Source organism: Taudactylus pleione, unplaced genomic scaffold (assembly GCF_031769625.1).
Source record: "Taudactylus pleione unplaced genomic scaffold, aTauple2 ptg000355l, whole genome shotgun sequence".
Classification (NCBI taxonomy): Eukaryota; Metazoa; Chordata; class Amphibia; order Anura; family Myobatrachidae; genus Taudactylus; species Taudactylus pleione.
Genome location: NW_028284756.1, coordinates 1,488,710 through 1,507,461, shown reverse-complemented (window position 1 = coordinate 1,507,461; position 18,752 = coordinate 1,488,710). Strand labels below are relative to the sequence as shown.

General features: G+C 41.8%; 1 protein-coding gene across 5 annotated transcripts in view; it reads left to right on the top strand.

Annotated features, from left to right (window-relative positions):
* The window catches only part of PCDH1 (protocadherin 1), a 161,972-nt gene extending 148,981 nt beyond the window's left edge, over positions 1-12,991 (top strand). For 4 of the 5 annotated variants that reach the window (XM_088444352.1, XM_088444354.1, XM_088444353.1 and 1 more), the window contains one exon: positions 6,769-12,991. In XM_088444352.1, coding sequence (XP_088300478.1) covers positions 6,769-7,175 — 407 coding nt within the window. In that variant the 3' untranslated portion in view covers positions 7,176-12,991. Of the gene's footprint in view, positions 1-1,160; positions 1,294-6,768 lie in introns of all 5 variants that reach the window. The other variant, XM_088444357.1, reaches the window with a different exon arrangement.
* The last annotated feature ends 5,761 nt before the right edge of the window (positions 12,992-18,752 follow it).

Below are 18,752 nucleotides of genomic sequence, written 5' to 3'. Positions count from 1 at the left end.
AGGAAATTATAGACTGGATGTACTAATACCACCTCCATTATGTGTAGACTCTTGGACATGAGTAATGTGATGGCTGGTACTGTGTATAGGTAATGTCCGTACTTATAGCACAGTCCATTTGTAAGTATTTGAGGTGATCTGTTCACTTGAGTATTGGCTACAAGTATTTGAGGATGGTGGTTCAGAAAAATCACACACTGAGGTATATTTACTAAAGTGCAGGTTTTTAGAAGTGGAGTTGTTGCCCATAGCAACCAATCAGATTCTACTTGTCATTTCTCTAGCACCTTCTAGAAGATAATAGCTAGAATCTGGTTGCTATGGGCAACAACGCCACTTCTAAAAACCTGTACTTTAGCTAATATACCCCAATATATCACTTTAACAGAGGTTGAAAACCTCTATGCAAACACTGTACACCGCAATCCTATGAAGGATACAGAGCGCCGTAGCGTGGATTTCAAAACACTACATCCTTGACTTTTATAGATTTGAGCTTTCATGTTATGGTGTGTATCACATCTTTATTTGAACCGTTTTAAAGGCGTATGCCAAGCATTTAGTAGTTATTCATTCAGCCCTCCCCATACGCGTCGGTTAGGTAACGGTCCTCCAGACACAACAACCTGAAGTATTTTGAACAACAAATGCGTTGTGCTATATTGTCAGACACAATCTGATTGGCCGCTTGTCTGGTCAACTCCCATGTTGGATTCTATTTTATGCAGGTGTTAGAAGGAAAGTAATTGAGGAAATGAGTTATAGAATGTTAGGGGGGTACAGGCAACTGCAGAAAGGTAAGAGCACAGTTCATCCTCTGCTGGAACTGGAAAAAATGATTCGGCAAACATTTTATTTTTTACGTTTTTTAAACATCTGATTGGGTGCATAGCGGTGATTGTGTCGGTGGCATTGCATTGGGGTTTTCAGTATATGACTGTAGTATACGATTAGGGTTGCCATAGGTAGGCTTTCTCTGTTATATAACTGTATATACACACTTTATATGACGTTTTTGGTAATTTGGTCCCGCCTGGGATTACACATTGCAAAACTGTTGTAGTGAGGAAGAATGTGTGTCGTGTACCTTCTCTCCCTGTCTCACTAGCCGTCCTCTCTCTCTCTCTTTATCTCTTTCCTATACATGTGCACTGCCACAGGGAAGAGCGGTGAAAATTTCGATAGTCCGCTAACCCGGGACGTGCCAAGATTAGGCTGCGGTCTCCCTCATTATAAGGTTCTAAAGTCCGCGGGGCAGGCGACACTGCAACCGGCGATGTAGAAAGCACTCTGGTAAATGACCTCCTGTTCCTCTTCTACTCACTTTGCATTGTTCTAGTGAGGACAGGGGTGTGCTAGCTAACATGTTACTTCAAAGGGGCCTTTGGCAACCCAAATACATTTTATAGTGGAGGGGACAAAGATGCACTGCTAGAGTACTTTAGAGTGAGGCATTGTGTTTTATTCGTCACCCAAACGTCATTGGGTCATTCAGTGACACTAAAGAGAACGAGTGCTAGTGTTGTGGACGAGCACTGTGGGGACTGTTAATCAGGATGTGTTGTAGGGTCAACGGGGGTATGAAAGATCGACAGTCAAAAGGTCGACACCAAAAGGTCGACTAGATCTGACTGTCGACAGTCAAAAGGTCGGCGCGGTCAAAAGGTCTACAGTCATCCTGTAGTCATGTTTTGTAGGTAAAGTTAAACGGTAGACACATTGAAAAGGTCGGCATTTAACATGTCAACAGTTTTTTGTTATTTTAGCCTAATCCTAACCATAAAAATCATGAAAAAAATAAACATTTTTGTGTCAACATGTCAAATATCAAGCTGTTGAATATGTCGCCCTAAATACATGTCTATAGAATGATGGTGGACTAAGGGGTCTATTTACTAAGCAGTGTGAGGAGACAGAGTGAAAAGTGATAAGGTGCCAGCCAATCAGCTCCCAACTGTCATTTTTCAAACACAGCCTGTGAAATGACAGTTGGGAGCTGATTGGCTGGCACCTTATCACTTTTCACTCTGTCTCCTAACACTGCTTAGTAAATAGACCCCTTAGTGACCATGTTGACCTTTTGACTGTCTACATTTCGAATGTGCCGACCTTCTGAATGTTGACCAATCGACCGGGTAAAAGGGTGTATTCATTATATTTATTGTGCTATCACGTAACTGTCTTGTCTTCATTATCCACTTCTACATTACTGTAGGGACAAAATGAAAATAATTTAAAGGGCTTTTCCTCCTTCAGATAACTTTCATTTATTGGATTGTATATGCCATCCTACAATTTTCACTAAGTATATTTCTCTTTTTAAGGTTTTTTTTTTCCTGTGCTTTTTAGCCATGTGTGTGTATAATCATGCATAGTGGTTATGCCCTGCCCAAATTCAGATGAGACCACTTTGCTGGGAATTCTGTTTTGGATGCAGTTGTGTCCCAAAAGAAGTTCTGATGTATTCAGGTGGCGATAGAAACAAATCAAGCTGGTTATATAAAGACATGGCTGTAGGGCACAGAATGAAGCCACAGTGATGATGATGTATTTAATAAAGGCTGCAGGAGGGCATGTACAAGCCAGTACTTTAACGTGTATTTGAGATTGGGAGTCTCCCTTGATATCCAAAATAATAACAATATAACAAAAAGTAGATTTCAGTGGTGCACTCCTAAAGCGATTTCCTTTACACACTGTTATCCATTGCTTTAGTTCATCTCAAAGCAGCGTTTCTGGTTCTAAAATCGCAACACCTCAGCGTTACAAAGGCACCTCTTTTCTTTGGTTACTCCAAAGTCGTTTGGACCCTTTGAACCATTATTGGACAGATAAGTGAGTTTATAACCCTGGCTATAAGTATTTCTTGTAAAACTTTAATTCAGGCAAACTTTTTTTTTTTTCTTTCATTTATTTATTACCAGTTATTTATATAGCGCACACATATTCCACAGCGCTTTACAGAGAATATTTGGCCATTCACATCAGTCCATGCCCCAGTGAAGCTTACAATCTATGTTCCCTATCACATGCTCACACACATACACTCTAGGGCTAATTTTTTGGGGAGCCAATTAACCTACCAGTATATTTTTGGAGTGTGGGAGGAAACCCACTCAAGAACAGGGAGAATATACAAACTCCACACAGTTACGGCCATAGTGGGAATCGAACCGATGACCTCAGCGTTGTGAGGCAGTAATGCTAACCACTACACCGTCTGTAATTTAAATGTAGTTCAAATATGCTGTTGTACAGAACAACCAATCAGGCATTTGTTTTAATCAATCTAATAATTTGTTAAACTAATGAAGAAAGAGGTCTGGTCGCTGTTGGTTACCGCGCATTATTTTTGCTTTTCAACCTCAGTAGTGTTCACGGCACCTCCTCCATTCCCGTTTTACAAACATATTTTGGGACGCAGCCCACCGTAGAATGATTTATTACCTTCCTGCAACACCCACCCGCTTATGATTGTAAGAAAAAAAAATCGACGGAGAAAATAAAAACCCATTAGCCCTAAAAACCGTCCATCTATGGGAAAATAGTCTGGAAGGGATGTAGGGATAGAAACTCAGGAAGCATTTAACCATTTATTTCCCGGTAGTAAAGCTACGACTTACAGGCTTCAGGGGCTTTTGGGTTTTTTTTCCCCAAAGGCAACGAGCAACACTAACTTGTTATTGATAGGTACTTAAGAAACATAGATCAGTCCCACTTGCATGACAAACTAATGTTACATTTTGATACAATTGATAATTATATTGAATCTCCCCTAGATAAGAGCATCTGTTCATCTTTTCTTTTTTTTAATCCCCTGCAGAATGCCAACTCTGTTAAAATAATCTATAGCCCTTGTGGTAACTGTTGCAATTTTGGTTCGTTGCCACGCAAATCACAGTAGGGTTATTAAGTGTTTCTTCTCTGTACTCATTGTAGAAATGTCACTGTGTTAAGTCAGCAGCGACATTGGACACAAAATATATATCATTTTTTATTTGTATCTAAAGATCTCCGCATTCTGTATGTAATTTCTAAGCTGACAAGAGAGTCTGGGGATGCACGATGGAGCCGTGGAAAGAGGAGGGGTAGTAGGAGGGAGTGATGGGACTCTTAATAGCTCAGGGGAAAGTATGCACCAGCTGTCAAACAGAGGCAAATGCACAGTGAACCTTAAGGGTCCCCAAATCGTAGGGTTTATTGTTCAGCAAGGATAGTAATTAAACGCTTTGTTTTGACACTTTGACGGGGCGCCAGGGTCGTCTTTCGGCATCTTGCAAACACTTTGCAGACAGTTACATCAAACCGTAGTTCATTTCACACTTGTTGCATCAGAGAGGCTCAACTTCTGGCCAGACTTCACCGTAATTCGTCTGTGGATTTTACCAAACGGTCATTTTTATTAAGATACAAAGTTTGTATAGAACGTAAACCGCCAATGGCATGACTGGAGCCTTGTGCTGCCGACTACTCCTAAAACAATCAGTCGCTATATTTTTATGCTTAATATTGTGGCGGAAACTTATTTGAGCTTTCCTGAAACGGGTGGATGTTATATCACTTTTTCCCCTTTTCCTTTTGTCAATATATTATGCAAACAAGAATTTGTAAATTGAGGAACCCAAGGGCTTTTGGGTCATAGGGGGAGATGTATCAAACCTGAAAGGATTGATACATCTCCCCCATAATCACCCTGAATGTAGCTACTAAAGTTTCCTGGTTGAACACAGGTGAGGGGTCCTGCTAACACTGCTTTTTCCAAGCATGATGAAGAGTACTGAGCTCTGGCCAAACGCAACATTTATTGGCTACTACTATAAAGCGTCCTCTAGTTCCCTTTTGTAATCTTTACACTGTTACATCTCATGCAACATCTGTTTTTCTTATATAGAGAATAGACCTAGGAGTGCCCGTGGTATTATTGCCCCTTATGGAAACAAAGAGATACCAGAGCACATTATTTTTTTCACGTAATGCATGCACGATTTGGACGCAATAAAATTAACTATTTTTATCTCATGTCTACATCTTCCCCGTGTCAAGAAGCCCAACTACATGGGTTGCCCTATTCACAAAGGTGTGCAAGCCACTCTTCCATGTGCCGGAAGCAAAAACTGAACGCAGTATGGGTGGCTTTAAACAATCACAAAGCAAAGGTAAAAAAAAAAATACACCCAAAAACTGGGATATTGGCCAGAAACCCAATCATAGGGTAGGATTATTGCGGTGAATGGCATGGGATATTTTTTCTTGCAACGAAGTTAAATATACCGGCTTATTCTTACTCGCAGCTCAACTAATTTTAGGTGGCATGGATGATGCACTTAATTCTTTACCACGGGGCCACGTCACTGAAAGGAAGTCTATGCCATCTGTAACTAATTTGGATTTCTTTAAAAAAAATAATAAAAAACACTCCACCTTTAGAACAATCTTGTAGTCACCACCAAAATCTGCTACGACCCCAGTTACTCCTTATAAACTTCAAATATATAGGTGACATTAATTAGCGGTTTTAGTTTTCCATTTCCACAAATATGACTTTGTAAAGATCTGCTGCGAGATATGTTAAGACCGACTGCTTCCCGCTAAGACTGCATATGCAGCTAATGTGTTAATATAGAAATATGGAGCAGCATCATATCAGTATTTGAGAACGTATCACATGCATTAAATACTGTGTATAAGTGAAACGCGTACAGCAGATATTTTATAGATTTTAACAAGGCTGTTTTGTTTACAACCCTTAGGGAATTTTTCTAGTAGTAATGGGCAACAAGTTGATTATTTTAAAGGCTTCACAGGTGACCATTAACTTTCTGTGAAGAAACATAAACTAGGAGATTAGAGCATCTGCATGAAGGTTTCAAGCAGGTTAATCTGTTTTCTGGCTACTGGTCAAGCCGATGTGAAGACATCCCTATCCAGACATAGGGCAACCTGCTGGTCTGTGGCACTGTGCCATCAGTATGACTAGTCAGTAGGGGTGCATGGGACCTCTTGGAGGACCGCCTGTTGCCCACCAATGTCTTGCAGCATTATTTGTGAAGGTGGTACAACAAGTCACATTCCAATGTATCCTGTAGTAATCTAAATGTATTTGTTTTGCTTGCCAAAAGGCATCACATTGCAGTGGTTGAAATGCATTTCTTAGCAGCTTCACAAAGAATGCTGCAAGTGGCAATTCAACAGCTGGAGAACGGCAGGCTATCTAAATCTGGTGCAAGGGTGCCAAGGTTTCCCTGAGCTAGGCATGCTGATGAATCAGCCTAGCATCTTTTAGGTTCTGCCATAGATTCTGCTTGCTTTCAGTCTCCTGCACATCTGATATATACTCCGTTTTGAATTGGGCGGTGAGAGATCTTGTAGCCAATCAGATAATCAGAATGGTCAATGCAGCAGGAGATAAGTGCACTGATCATGTCTAAGGTAGTGACCTCTGATTGCATTGCTGATGAAAGGACTGCATGTGACAATATCATGTGATGTGTGCAGGGTAACTGAGGCAAGCCACAGACTGAGTCTTTGATCGTTGAAGGAGCAGGGTACCCCAACAGCACAGAGGCTAGTATAAGTCACAGTACGATTGTGGTGCCTATATGAAAGGACGGTTCTGCAGCCGACTTGTGTTCTATAGCGCATGACTCTTAGCTGGAAAAATACAGGGTGTAATGAAGCAGCTCTCAGGGTGTGGCAGGGTAGAGTTGTATCTGAACAGTTGTAAACCTGTATTCTTCAAATAACTGGTCTATTTTTCCTTGTCCTCAGATCTCAGACCACTGCCTGATGTAGCCATGACAGGAAACTGCACGCGGGAATGTACAGAATACGGACACTCTGACACTTGCTGGATGCCCGGCCAGCCATCCCCCAACCGCAGGCCCAAGAATGCCCTCAAGCTCTCCACTTTTGTGCCTTACCAAGACAAGGGGAGTCAAGAGCAGATTGGCAACGGGAACCCCAGGATTCCAGAGGACCGCATCGGAGGCAACAATAACAGCACCACCAAAATGGCTAACATCCCGCTGTTACCGACTTACAGTGCCTTTACCAGTAACAGCCATGAGTCATGTACGGACTCCCCTATGGAGGAAATCCCACTAACCCAAACCGCTGATTTCCAGCACGCAACAACCCCTTCCTCCCAATCTGCCAAGAGGGAGATATACCTGTGAAATTCACTTGACCCTTTTTGGCATGTCTGAACTTTGAAGGACCAAGGGAAGAATTGGGAGATACAGACCCCAAACCAGGATTAATTTTAAATGAAGGAGATAAACTAGAGAGAGACTTAAAGACAATACAATGCTTTATGGTTCATGCAACTGCTTCTGGGCTTACGCCTACATTACTATTTAGTATTTATTTTATTTTTGTGTTGGTTTTCCATTTTATTTTATTTTTTGTTTTATTTTATTATTAATATGTAAAATTCCAAACTACCCTCTACATAAATAAGTCATTGTCATGAAGGTCAGAACTGGATTAGGGGTGGGGGCACTTTTTTTCCCCAAATATAGTTTTTATATTAAAAAAACAAAAAGGGATCTTGCATTGCATTTTGTTTCTCCGCTCAAAGAGGAGAAACTTTCAAAGCAAAGGAGGACTTTATAAGCCATTATGGTTTTTGTCTTTTTTTTTTTTTTGTTAAGAATGCTGAAGGAGGGTGTTCTTGGTGCTGTCATTTCCTCGGGTACATAGGCCGAAACGACATCATTCGTGGAAAAAAGTTCCGGTCTCTCCGCGGTGAACGAATGACAGTTGGAGGCTTTCCGATTTGCGGTTGTAAATTGAAATGTAGCGCTCCGTCATTTTAGATCTTTTCTTACAAAAAAAAAAAGCAAAGCAAAAAAAAAAAACATTTGTTGGTAGAGGAAATTTTTACATTTGGCACTTGGCTTTGTTTCAGATCTCTCCTGCAGGAAAAAAAAAAAAGAGGTCATATTACAAAGGTGACGAGTCATAATCCATCTAGCGTTCCCCATCAGAGATAAAGCTTAAGGTTCCGTTCAGGTACTTGAGTATCTGGTTTTAGTATATCTATGTATCAGAGACCCCCGAATTACCTTTAAATACATGGTACTAAGATACTTTCATCTTACATTTTAAATAAAAAATTTTGTCTAGAAATATTTTTGATATTTAATCAAGGCATTATGTTAGTTGATTCCCCGACTTCCTAAATGATCTACTTAAATGTGGACTGCTAACAGATTCTCGCCTTTATAACTGCGCAGTTATCCACTAAGCGGTAACTGAGGGACTAAGAGTCAAATCGGTACCGGCAATGTTCTAGGTAAAGAAGGTGGTCACACCTGGTGGTGTGTGTTTGAAAGTCAACGTGTCTCTCCTTCGAGCCAACAAAAAATTTTTATAATACAGTTTAAATTTTTTTATATATATATATTTGGTTTACTGCATGCTAGTTCTCAAAAATAAGGACTGCTCAGCCTTGAGCCATACTCGGTAGAGGTTAGATCAATGCCAGAGTCTCTCCTTCAGGTCCACGGTCCAGGACTATGTCTTGAGGGGGTCTACTCTCTGATGACCGCTAATGAAAAGTTACGGCTACATAGTTTTCTAAGATAAATAGAAAAGAGGGGGGGTAATGTATACCAAAGGTGCCAACTGAATGAATACAGATGATTGCAAGGGACAGCCAGATGGGGACCAAACTATTCTAACTGCATATCTGACTCATCAATACAGGGTAAGCTGCGAGTATGACTGGCCTTTTCATGTAGACTTCTGTAAATATAATCCTTTTGAATGATAACGTCTGCCTGATTTCAGCTTTTATTGTTGCAAGAAAACCTTTTTTATTTATTGTAATTTAATTACTTCTACACTCTGCAAAGTGGTTCAAGCAGATTGGGCACTTTGGCTACAAGAGCATGTAGGCTGGTGTATTCAGTGGCATTATTTTCTGTCCATTTTATACTGTATAAAGGAAATCTTACAACCAGAGAAGAAAGGTTAAGTCCTGTATGTATATTTCTCTTAAGTATAATACACCCCAATTTGCACATAGTTGGCCTAGATTTGCTGATAAAGTTGTTCTTTCCTTGATGCAACACTACTCCTGTAAATTAGGCCACAAACTCTGCTGAGTATATGACATTGTTTCTTGAAGCAGGCTTCTAACCTAGGAAGTCAACTGGTAACTGTGGCCCTGTTATGCCATGTTACTTATGGTGGGTTTTTGGGGCGAGTTCCAATATATAATGCTAACATCATGTGTATCGAGAAGAAAAAAAATATATTTTGCTAATGAGACCACTACAATTTTAAAGGACATATATACAGGTTACCCCGTTCAACCCTAAGGTACATATGCTATTTGCCACTGATCCATAGGTGGTGATCATGGTCTTTCTATAATCAATAATCACCTACTATTGGGAACTTTAAATAAGTACAGTATGTATTGATGCCCAAATACAATCTTACTATAATGTGATATTTTTGTACCCTACCTGTTCTACTTGTAAGTGTAATTTAATATCTACCTAAAATATTATGCCATCTGTTTTTAATTTTGCGTTTATTGTGAATGTTTGCATCTGTGCACATCTTGTGCTAAACGTCTACCAATTGGTTATTTACTAAAATGTACTGTAACCTATAGCAACTGGTCACATTACAGGCGTAAGTATTGTAGAACAGCTACAAAACCTAAATGGAGGCAACGGTATGAGTTGTTGCTAAGGATACAGTACATTTCTGCACCTTGCACTGTTATTAAATACTTTATTAAATAAGTCTTAGTAGCACGGGGTATGCAGGGCTGGTTCCTTCTCAGATGATAACACAACCTGGTTCTAGAAGAGTCTGGAGGTCTGTCCCACTGAGGTATTTGATGATGCAGTGAATGTGGCATTGAGTGGGTGATTTAGTGGAGGGGCTGGGGTTGACCTAACTGTGCTCAAATACTGGATACCCCCCAGTGTGACTTGACCACGCTAATCCTTGTTTGTGTGCTGTGTACATCGACCCGATTCCCCAACTTGAAACACTTGGCAGGTATGTAATATTTAGAAGGTCACATTCTTTTAATGAATTGGGAAGTAATGTTACTAGATCTTAATGATTTAAAAGAGACTGTTTTAATGAATAGGCGTTCAGCCCACAAAAAATGGCTGCCCACGATGGGTGTCGGTAACAGGGTACACTTTAAGAGTGAAAGTGGTGTGATTGCATTTTGTTTGTAGCACAGTCCTAGTCCTTGAAACCAGTGATAAAGGCCTAGAAATAACACAAGCATATCAAAGGTTGTATTTGTTTGGAGTTACCAATAATTGTTAAAAATGGCTTCCTCAGCTCACACAGTGCAGGGGTGAAGGCATCTGCTCTTTATACGTGCCGCTGAGTTTGCCCATTCCAAGGCTGATTTAGCATTAGCCCAGCACCTGTTTGGAATGTGCTGCTTTTGCTTATTAAGACGTCTTTCATTTTGTCGTTATTTATTGCTGTTCGGCTGGAGAGACCTGCAGAAGAATGGCAAGTGCATGAAGGGTAGCTGGGTCAGACTTCAATAATGCTCCAAGGTGATATGATCAGGACACACATCTCTATCCGAGTATGTTCTTAGCCATCAACTCCTGTCTCCCATCCCTCTCCCCTCTAATCCTTTCCTCGCTTCTACGCATCCCAGTACTTTGCGCGTTGGACAGTAGGACCTGAGTTGACGTATAATTATTGCTGCACTTTCAATAGGGATGGTAGGGATTGTGTTTGCAGATAGACTCTATCTTTTGGTGCATTTCACAAAGTATAGAAGACCAGGTTGCCCAATTTGGACAACTGGCACATTAGACAGGTAAACAATTAAGACTATGGCAGAGAATGGAGGATATAGATTTAGATTTTTAAAACCTTAAAGAGATGGCTTGGCCAGAGAAGTGGTTAGGCCATAGCACCCTGGTAAATATCTTTCTCTCTGGAGCAAGCCTTGATTGATGGGAAAATGGGACCTGCGTATGCAGTCATTCCATATTAGAAGACGTCATTCCCAGTAATGTCTAAACCAATAGGAAGCCTATTGTAAGAAAATGACTATTAATAGGTCTGATATGTCGTCATTTGAACTACAAGTAGGGGTCTTACTACTGCATGTTGGGCTTAGCGAGGGAACTACAGCAGGATTCCAAATACACAATGTTTTGTTATGACTTTTTTTTGCATACCCATCACATTCATGTCGATACAACTATCTCATTCATTTTCCATGACATTAAATAAGTAGATTAGAGTGTGTATAAGTGATGAGTCCATGCTCTGGGGGACTCTTAGCCCATACTTTACGAAGACTTTGCTCTATGGGTACTCTATCTGTTCCTCTAGGATGGAAACCTACGTGTGATGTCTGTGAATGTGAGTTTCCAGAATAAACTCCAAGGCAATTATGTAGGATTAAAAGGTGGACTTGAGGCGGGTAGGCATTCAGGAGGTCATCAGTGACTCTCTCACCAGTCCTTATGTCAACCTCAGTATGCTGGCACCGGGATCCCGACACTGTTGAAATGCTGCTTAGAGCTTTGCACCCATGATATAACTTTGTGCATGCCGCTCACCGGCATGCTAAAAGTCCTATCTCCCAAAAAGGGTTAAATGCTCAAAGTAGATATTGACGCAGACTCAGTGACTGACTACATCGTCTCTGTCCGCCCGTACCCAACCCCTTAAGGCACGCTGAGTTATGACTTGCCACTCCTTGTTGTTGATGCTTTGGATATATGCAAGAAAGTAACTAGGGAAAGCGTCAGTGCTGCTATTTGTAATCCTTGTACCTTACAATATGGTACATGTTGCTAAAGGGACAGCTCCGCTGCATTGCCTCACAACTGTTTGATACAAAAATGGTGACACTATGTGTCAGAAACATGGAATCCTCTCCATGGGCATAGGGGTATCTCGTATCTCTCATGCCAGGTTTATACAATGATAGTTCCCTTTTTTTGTATGTGAATAGTTTGAATAAAAGAAGTTGGGTAAAGGCCTATCTAAATAAATTTTTTTGTAAACCACTCAGACACACACACATCTATAAATATTATACACAATTTTTGGGGGAGGGGGCAGGACCAAAACCAAAGGTTACAAAAAAAATCTTGTGATGACAAATCTGGCCTGTCGGGGCTGCATTTGGCAGAGTAGTCTGATCCGGAATGACGAGTATCGTGAAATAACCCACAGAATGCAAATAGTGTGTTAAAAAACAAAATAAAATAAAAAACTAAATAAATTAAAAAAAATTGATCAAAGCCTGTTTTTAGATTTTTAGTGTTGATTCTCTTTGCCTCCTGACCTGTTAAAGTGTCTGCAATGTGATGCGTTAACGACGTATCTACCAATGGAAAGGGGCTAACACGAAAATTTAATTTACCTGCTTGTGATGCTGCCTTGTTTTGTACAGTTTTATGTACATGAAAGTGTTGCTTTTTATTATAAACCTTAAAAGAAATATATATATATAAAAAAAAAATACCCCCACAAAAAAAAGAATCCTTGACTGAAAATATTATGGCAAAATATGTAACTATTTTTAAGATGGTATAAATGAATATGTATAATCAGAAGCTATTGTTGAACTTTTTCGATTTATAAATATTTGTTGTATTTCTCCCAAGTAACCCCCGAACCTTGACCTTTCTCTCTGGGAAGTTTTTCTATCATCTCTTCCTGTTTTTAATTTCCTCATTTTTTTTTTTTTATTATTATACATTTTTTGTTAAATTGTTTTTATATTGTTTACTTTTATTTTGTCACTCCTTTTAAAACTCCCTCCACCCCTTATTTTTATTTTATTAGCCCTGTGAGCACAATCAATTATGTTTGTTTTACTTTGATTGTTTCCTGTTTTAAATTGTTTCAGCATGGCAAGAATAAACAAAATGTGGTCTGTCTATTACCGTTTTTACTTTTCAGATACATGAAAATCGTTCTGTTCTGTTTGCGGAGCTGTCAAATAAAGAATTCCATTGTAATTATACTTCGAGGAGCATCATCATTATTCTGAAATATTGTGTGCCAATGTTTGTATTTTATGTGATTTTTATATACAATTCTAGGTAGCTAGTTTTATTTACTTATGTTATATTGTACTGAGAGTGTAAATTGCCTTATTTATTACACTTTATATAGTGCCGATGTATTACTCAGCACTACACAGGGAATGTTTGATCACTCATCAATCCCTGCCACAGTGGAGCTTACAATCTATATTCCCTACTAAAAATACAGGGAGAGAGTCCCACACTAGGCCAAATACAATTTTGTATAGCAACAAAATCGTATAATATACAACCATACTGATCCAACAAATGGCCTGATAAACTTTGCATATGCATCAGAGGTACTGGTGTGACCCTGGTGGAAAATGAATTTGGAAGAAAACATGGGAGAAAAAGATTACTGTCTTGCGGGGTCAGTCTTGAAACAATCTTTATATTTCTATATGATATTGTTAAAAAATAACCTTTATGGGCCTATGCCCTAAGCCTTGGAGAGAGAGAAAGTGGATGGAGATAAAGTACCAGCTAATCAGCTCCTAACTGTCATTTTTCAAACACAGTCTGTAAAGTGACAGGAGCTGATTGGGTGGTAATTTATTTCTCTCCAAGGCTTAGTACATAGACCCCCTAAGTCCTATAAACATACAATAGCCAAGTGTGTGTGTTTGTATATGTATGTATGTATAATATATATATATATATATACTGTGTATGTACATGTGTGTGTGTGTGTATATATATATATATATATATATAACGCGCACACACTAAATTATACCGCCCAACTGTCCCACATTCGGTGGGACTGTCCCGTGTGTCTGGAATTGTCCCGCTGGAGGTGTTACCCATAGCAACTTTTCAGACTATAGCTATTTATCTAGAAGCTGGTTGCTATGGGTAACAGCACCACTTGTCCTCTTTAAAATGTGTGATACATCTTGCCATTAGTGATGTGGAAACACTGCAGTTTAATATTTTAGCTGACACAATGCACTGACTATGACCAATGCCTAACCAATTATCTGAGCTACACACATCAGACTGCATGCAGCATGAAGAATGCTCCTATATGAACTGGAAGCATTCTCCCTACAGGAATATTTTGGGTTGTTGAAGGGAGCCTGAAACAGGTGACCAATCAGTGTTAAAGTAGGTATGCATATAATGTCAAATACCCCACCGCAGCATACTCCACAATTCTTTACCACTAGGAAGTACGTAAGCAATATCACAGACAAACGGGGTAAAGAAGTAAGAGGGTCCTTTATAAAAGCTTACAATCTGTGCAACAATGTCAGCTTGATGGATATGGTTAACTGCCACAGGAGGCAAGTCGGTGGAGCCAGATTGCACTGAGAAAAGGCGTTTACTGGTGCAATATCTTTCATAACACAGCAATGTTGCTCTAGGAGTCAATAGGTTCTTGGAATATTTGGAATTGACTGTAGAGTGATAATAAGTGAGTATGGGATGGGTTGGGGGATGTTATAAGAAAGGGGAATAGATAGCTGCAGATAACTACAGCCTGCTTTCTGTGTGTCACCTGCTTCACCTTTATGCGGCATTTAATTAAAAAAAAAAAGAGAGACTGGAATCAGTAGCTATGCCTGGCTACACAAGTATGGGACATTATTCTTCAATATAATTACACAAGGGTCATCCAGTTCCTGGGATGAGATGTATTCGCATGTGTGTGGCTGATATATCACTTCTACCTTTATGGAGCAAACTGCATGGCAGCGCCTATATGTGTGCATTTATACAAATATTGTAACCTGTAAAATATGTCCTTATATTTGGAGAGGAGTGATGTCATTTTTGCCTGGGAAGGAGTGAGTAACCAGTGCCGTAGCTAGGGTAGTGCGGCTAGTGCCATGACACAGGGCACCACAGGTCAGGGGGTGCTGTTTGGGCCTGTCAAATTTCTATTTATTATCTGTAGCTTCCTCTTATTTCATCCCCAGCATCTCCTGGCCTCCCCTATCTCTTCCCTGGCCCTAACCCATGAAGCCATGGCCCTTTTTGGGTGCATTATGTCCCTTTGAAAAATGAGGGGCGCCAATACTCTTTCTGGCACAGGGCACCAAAAAGTTATGGCTCTGTGAGTAACTGTCAGTGAAGGGTAATACATCACATTATTGTAATATAAAGAGGCTATGCCAAGCCCCAGTAGGATTCTGTGACAAGTGTCAGTGCTTTTATATGGTTTAAAACAAACTCCAAGGTTAGATGCATGTTCTAATGTGCACTGTGTCATAATGTTAAGTCGGCCATAGACTGCACAATAGCGCAAATGATCCAACGGAATGCCCGATGGGTGGAGTGACACCACAATTACCAGCAGACCTCCATGCACTGCAATATTTGTGCAGGATGTTGACATTCCACATGTTGACATTCTGTAGGTGTAACTGTCAACATTGTGGTGTCGACGCTGAGACTTGACATAGTGACCGCACCCCTCCATTGGTGCTATGTCCATAAAACATGTCTACTAGGTCAATAAATAAACCCACGTTTCACTCTATTTTCAGCTCACCTGTCACCTAAAATAGAATATATCACCAGTGCTACGGTGATGTGTTCCTCTAATGGATGTAAAACTGCTTCTAGTGCAATACGTGTTTGTGAAAGAGGGCGTTGGGGGGGGGGGGGGGGAGGGGGTGCTAACTCATTAATACTGATTACTGACAAATGTATCCATACACTGCTGACCATTGCCCAATGCCTATTACAGCCTTGCAAATAATCTGAGCGCAGCAACCTGTAATGGCGTTTCTGATTTACATTTCTTGAATCTCACACCGTTTTAATGTTCAAGAAAAGCTACGTTACCAAAGATATCTATCCACATGTTACTGCTGTTTCCATCATCACTAAATGTTTGCTACATATAATATTACAGGTATAGGCTGTAAGCTCGCACAGAAGTAAAAGTAAATAGTTGCTGCTGATCAACAGCCATTTTCAGGAAGCTATCGCCTTAAAACTTTGGGTTCAATCCCTTTGTCTGCAAAGGGTGCGAGTTGCCGTGACGTTAAGACGCCGGTAATGGCGCTGCCCGCTTTGAGCCCAAATTCGCACTATTTTGCTTGCAGTGCTGCTGCTGCGATGACTTGCCCCTGCGAGATCATCGCGGCTAATTGGATTGACCCCTTTCTCTGTTTAAAGCTGGGAACACACTGTACCGATGGATCGGTCAGCAGTCCAAGCGGCCGATTCACAGGCATATTGGGTGTACACAGCTGCTGATGCACTCACAGTATACTGTTTGTCTAACGAACAATATATCGACAAGTGTGTAGCCGGCATTAGAGCTGCGGTTCTCAACTTGTAGTACTAGTTGTGACATTCAGGGGTATGTAAAAAAAGAAATAAAAATATGCTCATGTCTAGTGGGTGGGGGTGAAGGCAGGCCCGACAACAGGGGGGGTACTATGGGTACACCTGTACTGGGTCCAGAGGGGACCCGAGGGGCACAAAGCGGGGCCGTGGACAGCAGGCTCAATGCTCCAGCCATGGCCGCCGGTACCCGTATCTGCCGCCCAGCTCTTTTGTAGTCTGGCCCGGGCAGCACAGAGCTCAACTTGCATGTAGCTCAGACATGTCCTGGGCCGGACATGACCTTTTCTTTGCAACGCGGTGGTGTGACGTCGTAGGTCATGCCGCCACACATAATCCCCGCTGTCGGGCACGGAAGTGGATAGATTCCCTTCAGAGTGTACTGGGGCTGTGTGAGGAGGAAGGGGCTGGTGGCAGCGGCTATGGAAGGTGAAGGAGTTTGGGGCTGGGAAGGGTGAAGGGGGTGGGGGGTAAGAGCTGGGAAAGGCGAAGGGGACTAAGCTGGAATGTTGAAGGATGCCGGGGAAGGTGAAGGGTGCTAAAAGTTGGGAAAGGTGATGGATGCTGGGGAAGGTGAAGGGGGCTAAGAGCTGGGAATGTTGAAGGATGCTGGGGAAGGTGAAGGGGGCTATGAGCTGGGAAAGGTGAAGGATGCTGAGGGATGGGGAAGGTGAAGGGGGCTGAGGGCTGAGGAAGGTGGCTGTGGGCTAAGGAAGGTGATGGTGGTCTGAGGATGTTGATGAGGGGCTGAGGAAGGTGATAAGGGACACTTGGGCTGAGCATGGTGATGAGGGTTTGAGGCTGAGGAAGGTTATGAGGGGCTGAGGACTAAGGATGGCTGGCTACAGATACCATCCCTGCTACCCTTGAGGCATCTACAGCACTTTGATCAAGACCTGCCTGCGTCATCAGTGACAGTGTGGTAAGTCATAGTGTATTTTTACTTTAAAGGCTGGCGTAACTTTCAGTTAACATTCTCATGCTTCACATATCACACATGCAGGGGAGTTATTTGTGGGTGCGGGATCGGGGGTGGTAGTGAGGAGGTGGGGCCCACAGAGACATCAGCGTATCAGGTCCCGAGATTTCTGTTGCCGGCCCTGGGTGTAGGACTGGTTACGGCAGCCATCATGGTTCCTTCACAGTGGCTACAATACCAGCCCAGCTAGTATAGTAGCCACTCCTGAGTATATACTAATTATTCTATTAACAAGTATGTTTGTAAAACGATATCCATGTGGACCGAATGGCTAAAAAATTCAAATAAACGTACATACTGGTAGAGCCCGCTCTGGAGCTGACAACCAATTAACGATCATATACTATTTGCTCAGGTCACCAAATAGTTCAAGAACATTCATAGTCGGTTAAAGAAACTCTTCTTACGCATAAATCAGAGTGGCTAGGTTAGCGTGTTACTGCAATTCAAGGCCATGGTTTTGAACGCTCAACCATGACAAATCCCCAATTTTTGAATATACAAATTTGGAAAACACTATCTTTATGAGATCCACTTTTTCTAGTGGCCCTTGCGTGGCTTTGGAACCTTAGTTCTATTTGAGCCTAGGTAGTATTGAGGTACAGTGGCGTCCCTCTCCGCAGTGTCACCCGGTGCGGGGAGGGATGCTGTGTCCGTGGCAAAGCCGTGCGCTGCCGAAAGTGGGCGTGGCCTCACAGCTGAACCCCTTTGGTCCCACTCCCGTCACCCATGCTCGTGCTGCTTATCACTGGGAGGCAGAGGTGGTGAGAGAGGTGCGGATTGTACAGTGCCGGCTGGTTCCCTCACAGTGTCAGGAGCCTAGTGCTGCACTTATTTTACAGTGCAGCACCCGGCTCCTGTCACTGAGGGGGAGTCTGCACCTTGGTGTCACCCTTCGGCACACTGAGGGCCTGATTCAATTGTGGACACATTTAAAATATCGGGTGCTCCGATACGCACTGCGCATGCATCCCGATGGTTACCGCTGGAGATCCATGATACGCACTCCTGGGGGTGGCATTCGTCTGTGTGCCTGTTGCTGTCAAGGACTAAGTCAGAAGATGCAGTTCCACTGGCACCGGCGGCCATGTACCGTTGGACATTCTGACCCACCACAGGGTTGCACTAATGTCCAATGGTGCGGCTGGTGTCCACTCGATGCGTCTATTTGCGCACATCATTGGATTAGTGCCGCAGCTGGTGGATGTCTCAGTAGACAGCTAATCAGCTGTGGCATTAGCATAAATTTGCAGTAACGCTACTACTTTAGCAGCCATCTCTGAATCGGGCCCTCAGAACGGTCGCCTGTAAGGAAGGATCTTCTTGATCCAGTTTATAATAATCCACCACTTAATCTAACACATTTATGTTGGTGGCTCCTTACCTTGTCAAACACTCAATCGGGGGCTGACGGCTAA